The sequence below is a fragment of the Meles meles genome, unplaced genomic scaffold (assembly GCF_922984935.1).
Source record: "Meles meles unplaced genomic scaffold, mMelMel3.1 paternal haplotype, whole genome shotgun sequence".
Lineage (NCBI taxonomy): Eukaryota > Metazoa > Chordata > Mammalia > Carnivora > Mustelidae > Meles > Meles meles.
The window spans coordinates 1,076,358-1,088,431 of NW_025721617.1; the positions used below are offsets into that span (position 1 = coordinate 1,076,358).

Below are 12,074 nucleotides of genomic sequence, written 5' to 3' on the forward strand. Positions count from 1 at the left end.
AGGGGGGTAGGAGAAGAATAAAGGAAACAGGATGGAATTGGGAGGGAGACAAACCATAAATGACTCTTAATCTCACAAAACAAATGGGGTTGCTGGGGGGTGGTGTGGTTGGGAGAGGGGGAGGGGGTTATGGACATTGGGGAGGGTATGTGCTATCGTGAGTGCTGTGAAATGTGTAAACCTGGTGATTCACAGACCTGTACCCCTGGGGATAAAAATCCATTATATGTTTTTTTAAACAAAAAAAAAAAAAAAAAGAAAGGATGAATACCCAACTTTTGTAGCAACATTGACGAGAGTGGAAATGATTATGCTGAGTGAAATAAGTCAAGCAGAGAGAGTCAAGTATCATATGATTTCACTTAAGTGTGGAGCATAACAAATGACATGGAGGACATTGGGAGACGGAAAGGAGAAGGAAGTTGAGGGAAATTGGAAGGGGAGATGAGCCATAAGAGTCTATGGACTCTGAAAAACAACCTGAGGGTTATGAAGGGGCGGGGCTGGGAGGTTGGGGGAACCAGGGGGTGGGTAATAGGGAGGGCACGTATTGCATGGAGCACTGGGTGTTGTGCAAAAACAATGAATACTGTTACACTGAAAAAATAAATAAATAAATTAAAAAAATAAGAATTATGTCCTGTCCTTCTGTATCTCTGACTGCAGTCTTTAGTTTAAAATCTAATTTATCTGATATGAGAATCGCTACTCCGGCCTTCTTTTGAGGTCCATTGGCATGAATGATGCTTCTCCTTCCCTTCACTTTCAGTCTGGGTGCTAATTTATGTTCAAAATGGGTCTCTTGTAGACAACATATGGATGGGTCCTGTCATTTTATCTAATCTGCAACCCTGTGTCATTTTATGGGCGCATTTAGGCCATTCACATTGAGAGTGATTATTGAGAGATCGCGTTTTTATTGACATCGTGTTACCTTTGAAGTCTTTCTGTCTGTAGATTGTCTCTATGTTTCTGTTCAATGATATTTTTAAGATTTTTTCTCTTTTATAGGACCCCCCTTAATATTTCCTGCATTTTTGGCTTCGTGGTTGCATGGTCTTTTAAGCATTTCCAGTCTTGGAAACTCTTTATATCTCCATCCATTTTGAATTTCAGTGTTGCTGGATAAAGTATTCTTGGTTGCATGTTCTTCTCATTTAGAACTCTGAATATATTTTGCCAGTCCTTCCACGCTTGGCAGGTCTCTGGGGTCAGGTCTGAAATTATTTTAATGCTCCTTCCTCTGTATGTAAGGAGCTTCTTTGTCCTAGCTGCTTTTAAGAGGGTCTGTCTAGAATTGTAATTCTTCATTTTAACTATCAGGTATCGTGAGGACGTTCGATAATCTAAAATCTTGGGGGGAAAAATTTCTGCTCCTAGTACATGAACACTGTTTCCATTTGTGAGATTGGGAAAATTTTCATAGACAACTTCTTCCACTATATCTTCTACACTTCTTCCTTTTCCTCCCCTTCAGGGATTCCAATAATTCTGACGTTGGAACATTTCATGGCATCATTTATTTCCCTGATTCTGTTTTGATGGCTTCTTAGCTGTTTGTTCCAGGGTTCCTCCTGATCCTTTCTCTCTATCTGTTTGTCCTCCAGATAACTAATTCTATCTTCTGTCTCAGTTACCCTAGCTTTTATAGAATTTAGATTTGATTGGAACACATTTGGAGCATTTTGAACATCATCCCTGGTGGCTTTCAGTTCTGCCCTAATCAATTCTGTTTGGTCATCCATGGCTTTCTCCAACCTAGCTATTGCCTGGAGAATTGTTAGCCTTATTTCCCTTTCTGACATATTGTCTATGTCGATAGCCATTAGCTCTGTTGCAGAAGGTCCATCCTCTGTATTTTCTTCTGTTGGGCATTCCTCCTCCTAGTCATTTTGGTAAGAGATGACTGAACAGATGCACATGGATATATTGATTGTGGTGCAGTCAAGGTGCACCCTGGAACGCTTCTGTGCAATCAGAATTTCCCACCCAAATGAGAGAAAAAAGAAAAGAAAAAGAAATAGAGGAAAAATAGAAAAGAGAGAGAGAGACTGAGACAGGAGAAAAGGGAAGATAAAAGAGAAGGCTCAGCCCAAATGGGCTCTGAGTTAAGATTCATGAAGTATACAAACAAAAACAGTCAAACCAAAAGACTGATAAAAGTATATAAACAAACAAAAAAAAAGGATATGACAAGAGAAAAATATATATATATAAGCAAAAAAAGGAAGAACCTCGTCAAAAAGAACCCCAAGTATAAGATTTATATACTATCAGGACAAACACAAATACACAGAAACACTGGTGGAAGGAAAAGATGGGAAAGTGCTTATAAATTCTCAGTGTGGGCGAGGAAGGTTATTTTGATTCTACCTGGATGTATCTTGGTGTCTTTGTTAAGGGACTCAGTTTTCCTAAGATACAGGGGGATTAAAAATTGGTTTACCTATAGGGGTAACATTGACTGGGGAAAGGGGATTACCTTGAAGTTTAACTCTATATGTATAGTAGAAAATAAAAATTAAAAAAGAATAAACTAGACTAAAATAAAGTAAATTTTAAAAAAAAAGTAAAATTTAAAAAAAAAATTTTTACATTTTTAAAAATAGAAAAGCAAAAGAAAACACCGGTGTATGTATCAAAAAGTTCAGGTTAGAAGGTTATTAAGGAATTTGATGTACTGGACATCTCACTGTGATGGTAAATAGGTTAAAAAATTATCTATATGTGTAAAAAAAAAGGAGTTAAAAATAAAAGTTGTATTTATGAAGTAGTGGTGGTTGTTCTCTTGTCATCTTCTTTTTTTTTTTCTTCCTTCCTGGTTGGTTTTCTTGGGGAGGGGTCTGCCACGTGTGTTTTCTGTCAACGATGTTCCCTGAGTTAGGTCCTCCCGCCCCCCTCAATGGGGCTGGCTCTTAGGAAACCTTTTTTTTTTTTTAGGCTTGTTCTCCAGAGGTTTTTATGTTTGTTCATCTGTTTTCTCTCGCCTTCACAGCTTTTGATCCTTTTTGGAAGTTTAGAGGAGAGCAAACTGCACCCAGACCTCCCTCTCAGAGAGAAGCCTCAGAATGCTCTGCAGAGCTGCTGGTAGAGTAGGTTCTGACTCACGGTCCCTGGGGATGCAGGATCTCCTCCTTGTACCCAATTACCACGGCAGTGGCGGCTGTCTGGGCAGCCCCAGAACACCAGAGAGGTTCCAAGCAGCGATTACACACTGAGATTTTCCCGCTGGCCTGCACTGGGAATGCTTGGTGCTTCTGGGTGCCAGAGCCCCCAGCTAGCACCTGTGAGCTCCTCTCCCAGGGGAGGGTCTGGGACGCGCGCATTTCAGGGATGCCATCTGGGGAGGCACCTAGCCCCTTACAGGAGCCTGACCCCACACGTTCTCGGGTGCGCTGGTGGCTCAGGCACACCAGCGGCGCAGGGACCGAGACTTGCTTTCTCTGCCACACTCTCTCTGGCTCAGCGCCAGGGGAGGCTGTCCTGAGCCCGGGGACTTAAGCCCCTCTCCCTAACTGCCCCAATTCCCACAATTTTGCCTGCGATGCTTTGCTCTTTTTTTTTTTTTTTTTTTTTTTGAGTGCTTTCTACTAGACTCCAAGCTATTTCTGGTCCCAAGATGCAGGACACTCTCGTATTGGGGTATTACTTTCCAATCGGTTGCCTCTGGTGGCTCCCTCCCCCTTTTGTTTATCTTCCAATATCAGCCAATGTTCCCACTCTGCTTTACCTGCCCACTGGCATCTTCTGCTCCTGTAGAGATCCAGACATGTATAATTCTGACCTCAGGCTGATTTCTTGGGTGATCAAAGTTCTTTGGTAGGTGATCAGCTCACTTTAGGGTACAGGTTGAAATGGTGCCTCCTCCTATTCCCTGCCATCTTGACTCAACTATTTGTTATTTTTTATTGTAGTATAAGATCTTTTTTGAATAAATTAAGGACTGAATATTTGATGATCTTCCTCTTCTTGTTTGTATATTAAGCTAAATACTTTAAATATGAGCTCTAATACCACCTTATGCTGGAAAGCTTCCCTAAGACCTCCTTGTTAAGGTTAATATTTTTCCCATAATACCTTCTACCACAATGTACTAATGATTTTGGAGAAGTAATGGCCACAGGATATCTTCAGGTTTAGAACCTAAGAACAATATTGCCCTAGTTAAACACAGGCCATAAACAATGAATCTTGGAATACTTCATCAAAAACTAATGATGAATTTTATGGTTACTTACATAACACAATACATTTTTTTTTTAAAACCAGACCAGTAACTGAATTGTGGAAGTATTGATCAGCCATGGTAACTAGCGCATGATTTCCAAGCTTTGTCACACTGCCACCATGCTGCAAGGACAAATTTTAAAATAATCAAAATTCTGATCCTTTATGTTTTATTCTTAAGTAAGTTCAAATTTATGGAAGGTTAGTATGAATAATAATAGTACAATTAACACTCCTATCACCTTTTGCCTAGATTCTCCTATAAGTTTATACTCCATTTGGTTTATCACCTCTCTCTCCATCTCTCTTTCATCAGTTGTACACCTTATGATCTTTGTTTCTAAATATTTTATCACTTACTTCTTAATAATATGAATATTGAGAAAAATACAACATGAATACAATACAATTGTACAAGCACTTTGAATGCAGAAGTGTAAAAAGGAAGAACTTTCCAGTACAGGGACATAATGCTTTCAAAAGTGACAAAGAGATGATGACACATTATGTTATAAGAATCTGAAGAAAAATATTGCCAAAAGTCCTAAAGTTTTGATTTGTAGAGTGAAGGGGGAAAAACACATTAGTACAAATATTCCCTACTTCATAGTTTCCTGTAGGACAGATCCCACATTCAACAATATTTTTAGGGCCCTTGTTACATCCTTATTCCTAAGACTATAAATTAAAGGATTTAGAACAGGAGTGAGTATAGTGTAAAAGACAGATACAATCATGTCCTTCTTTGGGGTGTGATAGGAGGTGGGAAGCATGTAGGTATAGACAGCAGCACCATAGAAGAGGATGACTACCATCATGTGGGAAGAACAAGTGGCAAAGGCCTTCTTCCATCCCTCTGCTGAGTTCATCCTGTGGATGGTGAAGAGGATGAAAGAATAGGAGCTTGAAATGATTGTCACAGGGATGAGGAGCATGAGAACACAGCACAGGTACATGAGGGTCTCATAGAGGGAAGTGTCTGAGCAGGAAAGCTTCATTACAGCAGGGACCTCACAGAAGAAATGATGGATCTCCCGGGATCTACAGAAGAGGAAGGTCATGCTGACGGGTGTGAGCATAAATCCATCCACAGATCCTAGAAACCAGGAAGAAGACACCAAGAGGAGACACACCCTATAGTTCATGAGGATAGGATAACGGAGTGGATGGCAGATGGCCACATAGCGGTCATAGGCCATGGCAGCTAGAAGGAAAAATTCTGAACCTCCTAGTGTCAGATAGAGAAACATCTGCAACCCACATTCAGGGGCTGAGATCTTATTCACTCCTGTGACCTGGTCCATGAGCATCTTGGGCACAGTGACAGAAATGTACATCACATCCATGAGAGACAATTGGGTGATAAAAAAGTACATGGGGTTATGAAGGTGAACATCACAGTGTATCAGAAGGATCAGGATGGTGTTTCCAGACAAGGCCATCAGGAAAACTACAAAAATCACCACACAAAGGAGATCTGGGTACTTGGATTGAATGAAGAGTCCCACTAGGTCAAAATCTGATCGTCCAGTATAGTTGGCCACCCAAGTTGTATTCTCCATTGGATCACCTAGAAGAACTATGGAGTTGACAGATCACTCATGGGATATGACCACCCAAAATAACTGTGTGTGTGTGTGTGTGTGTGTGTATGCACATATGCACGTGAGCACGTGTGCATGTTTACACATAGCAACCTGGGTGCCAATAAGGGAAAGTTCCAAGGACCTGTAAATTTTTAGATTATAAATTACCTATAATTGACCAAATTTATTAGAAATCTAAGAATTCACAACTATGGTTCAAAGATATCAATACTTAGTCATTCCACCTCTGGGTATACATTTTCCCCCAAGGAAAGCAAAAGAGTATATGCACCCTTACTTTTATTTTTTTTCAAATCTCCAGATGATATTCCTTTTTTAAGTTGTATTTAAATTCAAATTATTTAACATATGGTGTAATATTAATTTCAAGTGTAGAATACAGTGATTCAACATTTTCGTATAACAGCTGGTACTCATCATATATGCACTCTTCATCCCTATAATCTGTTTAACCCATCCCGTCAGCCACCTGCATTCTCATAACCACCAGTTTGTTCTCTATAGTTAAGAGCCTGTTTCTTGGTTTGTCTCTCTCTCTCTCTTCTTTTTTCCCCCTTTACTCATTTGCTTTGTTCCTTAAATTCCACATATGACTGAAATCACACTATATTTCTCTTTCTCTGATTTATTTCACTTAACATAATACTCTCTAGCTCCATCCATGTCATTGCAAATGGCAAGATTTCATTCTTATGGCCTGAATAATATTTCATTGTGTATTTTTATTGTATATTTTTATATACACCCATATGTTTATTGCAATGTTATTTACAATAGACAAGATATGGAAACAACATCAGTGGATAAGGAAGGAATGGTGTGTAAATATTATTATATATTATATTATATATTATATTATACCATTATATATTATATTATATATATATATATAATATTATACCATTATCATAGTGGATTGAGATTCTTCCCCTTTTTACAACACAGTTGGACCCACAAGTGTATTATAAGTGAAATAAGTCAAACTGAGAAAGACAAATATTACATAATTTCACTCATATGTGGAATCTAAAAATATAAATTAATAAGGAAAAAACAGTATGAGTCCTAGAAATATAGAGAAGAAACTGATGGTTACCAGAAGAGAGAAGTGTGGGGTGATGGACACGATGGTCAAGAGGGAACGGGACATACAATCTTCCAGTTATGGAGTGAATAAGTCACAGGAATAAAAAACACAGCATTAAGGATTATAGTCAAAGGTATCATAATAGTCTGTATGGTGACAGCTGTAACCTACACTTGTAAACATAGCATAACATATAATTTGTTAAATCACAATGTTGTATACCTGAAATTACTATAATATTGTCTGTGAAGTTAATATTGGTAACTTACAGTAAGGTTGCCAGAGTTCAAGATCATGAGATTTCCTGATGATGATTAGTTGTTTATCAATTAGTATGGAAATTTTTGGAATAACTGCCATAGAAAAACACAAAAAGTGAATTATGGAAAAAATAAAATCTCCTATTTATAGAATTTTTTATTATGGAAATCAAAATTGAATCAACTTTTCAGGTTTAAAGATCCAATTGGATCTTAAAAACTCTTAGGTATATATTCTGTATGAGAAGTATTTAGAAAGTAACTGAAACATAACTTAGGGAATATTTATACCAAAAATGTGAACCCTCACTTTCTGTACAAGCCAGGGTGTGATGCTCTGTGGTTGTGCATCGTGTTCCATGTATCCACAGGAGTAAATCAGGGTCCTCACCAATGACCAACCTCTTAGATATTCTAGGGACATCAATTTAGGAGCCCACATTTTGGGGCGGGATTGTGACTATGGGTCCAGAGTATCCTGTACCCACAGTCCCTTTGTCAACTTTACATAAAAATAGGATAATAATGTTAGATCTCAAATATGTTCAGGATTAAATTATGTAACATACTGAAAGTGCTTAGAACATTACAAGATACAGATGAATAAGTACATATATTGTTAATTTAAAGAGTTAATATCTATATCTATGGTGATTATCATGCAAAATCTAGGTAAGAGATGGCAGTTATGATTTGTGTTTTATGATATAAGATGAATTATTTCAGTTAGCCAGTTTTAGTATCTATATAAGATTTGTATTTCTCAATTTCTGTAGTCCCAGACTAATATATATTATATTTATATATGATATATTTATTATTTTTACTCTGGTTAAGCAGATCTTTATGGAAAATCTTAGTACTATCTAGTATGCACTTCTCCAACTTTATCTACTTAAATGTCCTGCTATTTGTTCTAAAATTCAGGTAGAAGAATTCATATTTACAAGATCTTTGTCATTTACAAGACAAGCTTTAGTTGCTTTTACAAGCATAATCTACTTTTTGGTCTAGAGTAACCAGTTTTCATCAAAACTGAGATGTAGAGAGCAAAACTGAATAATGTTGAGTTTGTCTCTGACTATAATACAACTCCCTATACAATACCAAATCTGGCTACTCAAAACCTCAAAACCTATATCTGTGTTAAATGCTGAGGACAAAAGAAAAAAAATAAGTTGGTTACACTGAAGGAGCTCACAGTCCCTCTATTTAGGCTAAAGTATTGTGTGTGTGTGTGTGTGTGTGTGTGTGTGTGTGTGTATTTACAGTAGAATTTTAAAATGGTTCAAAATAAATAAGAAAAAACAATGGAAATAAAATATATCTGTCTATTTTGAAAAAAATCAGTAATAACCTCTTTTATATTTTTCTCTTCAAGAGATCAAACCTTCCCAACTTCCCAACTACGGACATGTTAAATGTTAAATTTTTAAATTCCTTACCAACAAAAATAAATAATAAACAAATATTCGCTCTTCTCTCTAGGAATAGTTTAGGAGTGGATATGATACAGGGTATTTCAGTAATAAATTCTGACTTTCAAAACATTATATACTCCTCTAATGATTACAAAGACTAATCATAATATTCAGCTTATTAGCAGTCCCAGGTTCTGGGTTCCAAAGCAGTAGAAAGCACTGAAAATATATCTGATGCATAATATAAATACTCAAAAAAAAAAAAAAAACCCTGCTACATGTTGCATTAAAAAATACAAACTTTTTCTCATTTTCCACTCCCACTAGGCAGATGAAAGCTGACCTCCACGCAATATTTTAAAACAGCCCAGTAAAAATGAGACCTACCTGATTTCTGAGTCAATTTTTGAAATCAAATGAAGCAAATCTCTGTTGTACTTTGGTTAGTGGGAGTCACTGTGATCAAGCCACACTGAACAGTCTTCCTGGCACACCAGACAGACAATGGAATAGTGTCTGTACCACACAAGATAACAGGCCACTCCATTCATTCTTATTCTTATTTTCTGTATTCAATTGTTTGTGTTTAATGTAAATAAAATAGTGCATATTTAAATTGGGGAATTATTAATAGTGGTGGTTGGGGCACCTGGATGGCTCAGTGAAAGTCATGTGACCCTTTATTTTGTGATTGTGAGTTTGAACCCCATGTTGAGTATAGAGTTTACTAAAATATATAAATATATACATTTTAGTTTAAATTTAAAATAAATTTAAATACATATTTTTAATTTTTATCCTGTCACCTTGTTTTTTGTTTTTTATTTTTATTTTTTTTAGATGTATTTATTTGTGAGAGAGAGAGCACAAGCAGGGGTGGAGGCAGAGGGAAAGAGAGAAGCAGACTCCCCACAGAGCAAGGAGCCAATGTGGGACTCAATCCCAGGACCCTGAGATCATGACCTGAGCTGAAGGCAGACACTTAACCAAGTGAGCCACCCAGACATCCTGTTTGTTTGTTTTTCAATTGTGGTGATAGAATATCAAATCTTGGGGCACCTGGGTGGCTCAGTGGGTTAAAGCCTCTGCCTTTGGCTCAGGTCATGATCCTGGGGTACTGGAATCAAGCCCCACATCCAGCTTTCTGCTCAGCGAGGAGCCTGATTCCCCCTCTCTCTGTTGGCCTGCCTCTCTGCCTACTTGTGATCTCTCTCTGTCAAAAAAATAAATAAAATCTTAAAAAAAGAATATCAAATCTTTACTTGAAGTTGACAAAAACCCAGAAATTGTTCTATATCATTCTGTATTTTACCTTCCCCATGAGTAAATGAAGTATTTAATCATATTTATACCTTTTACAAATAAAACAATTCAAATTCCCAATATAGACATTTTAACGTAAGATTAATATAAAAGAAAATTCTTTCAAAAAATTATCAGGGTAACTGTGTAGCATCACACAATTTACCTGAGGGAGAATTTGTGTCTCAATCCCAATCAGGTGATAGAACCCAGAGCCTATAATGCTGCCGTAGCTTTATAGAACCCTATCTTCCCTTCACAGTCTACAATTTGGGCACACCCACCACTGTCAGTTTCATATAAGAAATAAATATATTTGAGACATCTGTTTCAGTTCTCTACCAGAAATAATGCCCACTCAAAGTAAAATCAGTTTCATTACTTCTGTGAAATTTCAGCCTCGATATAACAAACATATCATTCCAAATATGGCAGACAAGCATATTCTTTTATCCATACATAAATGGAAGCCAACAAGCTATTTCCTGGCAGAAAGTTATTGCTACCTGATTCAATCAAAAAAAGAGCAATTAAGAGCAATTTAGAGTACACTTATCTTCATTATCACAAAGAAATGTCTAGAATTATTGAATCATTATATCATAAGACTTAACCTATTGTAACACTGTATGTTAATTATGCTTGAAGTTTTAAAAACACATTTGCTTTTCTTCATAGAAATAGATGATAGGGAATAACTGAGAAACATGGTTAAGGACTAACAGCATGTATCAGAAGGAGAACAAGTCAAAAACCTTAATTACGCTTTTGCTCCTGCATTTCTTTCTATATGATTGACCTCAGCATCTGAAGATGGTGCAACCCTTACCCATCTGGGTAATAGTGTGTGGCCGTGGTTAAATAACTTTGTACACAAAGATAAACAGGAGAGTGACATCATCCTGGTTTGTCCATGCCCATTATGGGAGTTGATGAGGTTTATTATTGATAAATTCCTTCTGGGACTTTGAAGAAGAGTGCAATTAAGGGACCCAGCAACAACAACAACAACAACAACAACAAAGACAATATGTCTCCCTGTTGTGCTGCTCTGGTTCTCTCCTCATGTCTTTTTAAAATCTTTTCTTATTATTTTTAAATATGTTATTTTACTTATTAGACAGAGAGGAAGTGCACAAGCAGGGGGAATGGCAGGCTCCCCAGTGATCAAGGATCCCAATGAAGGACTTGATCCTAAGACCCTTGGATCATGACCTGAGCTGAAGGCAGACACTTAAAGAACTGAGCCACCCAGGCATCCCAATCTTTCCTTATTAATAAACTGGCAATCTTAGAAATATTAACAGTAATCTCCTATTTCACTATTACCAATAAAATCTTATCTGTGAAATAGATACCAGATTATAAGTGGCCTTAGTATTTTTACACTATAGAACATTTTCTTTACATACTTGTTATCTATTCTCATTTAATTTTTAAAAAATATTGTGTGAGGTAATGATATAATTCTCTTCACTTTCTCTTATCTGAAAAATAGGAGAGTTGTATCTGGAACTCATAGACCAATTGATATATCAAGGACAGCACCACTAATTAGTACTATAGTTGAGAATAATATCAAAAGGGTCACTTTACTTCAATGTCTCAATCACTCTTTATTAGAGTATTGATTTTACTCTTTTTTCTGTAATTCCATTGTAATCAGTGTTGCTTTAATGTTGCATTTTTGGGTAATTGTTTTATAATTTCTTTTTTTAAATTTTATTTTCTTCAGTGTTCCAAAATTCACTGTTTATGCACCACACCCTGTGCTTCATGCAATATGTACCCTCCTTAATAATTTCAATGTTGATATGCTAGTAATAGAAAAATAAAGGGCGCCTGGGTAGCTCAGTCTTTAAGTGTCTGCCTTTGGCTCAGGTCATGATCCTATGGTCCTGATATCAAACCCCATGTTGGGCTCTCTGCTAAGCAGGGAGCCTGATTATCCCTATCCCACTTAACTTGCTTGTATTCCCTCTCTTGCTCTATCAAATTTAAAAAAAATGTTTAAAAAAGAAAAATATAAAAACACGAACGATTAAAAATAAAATTTAATCAATATATTGCATACCTGAAATTAATATAACATTGTATGTCAGTTATATTTCAATAATACAAACTAGTATTTTAAAAATTTTAAAATCAACCATAATGTAATCTCTCAGAC

The 12,074-nt window shown here is 36.6% G+C and overlaps 1 protein-coding gene across 1 annotated transcript; it reads right to left on the minus strand.

Annotated features, from left to right (window-relative positions):
- Nucleotides 1-4,826: 4,826 nt before the first annotated feature.
- Nucleotides 4,827-5,789, minus strand: LOC123936609 (olfactory receptor 2T29-like). Its single transcript, XM_045997036.1, has one exon. The coding sequence runs from the start codon at nucleotides 5,787-5,789 to the stop codon at nucleotides 4,827-4,829; it is 963 nt and encodes a 320-aa protein (XP_045852992.1).
- Nucleotides 5,790-12,074: the final 6,285 nt, after the last annotated feature.

Bases quoted from the DNA above. Each gene is read 5' to 3' on its own strand.
- LOC123936609 (XM_045997036.1), bottom strand. From the start codon at position 5,789: ATGGAGAATACAACTTGGGTGGCCAACTATACTGGACGATCAGATTTT.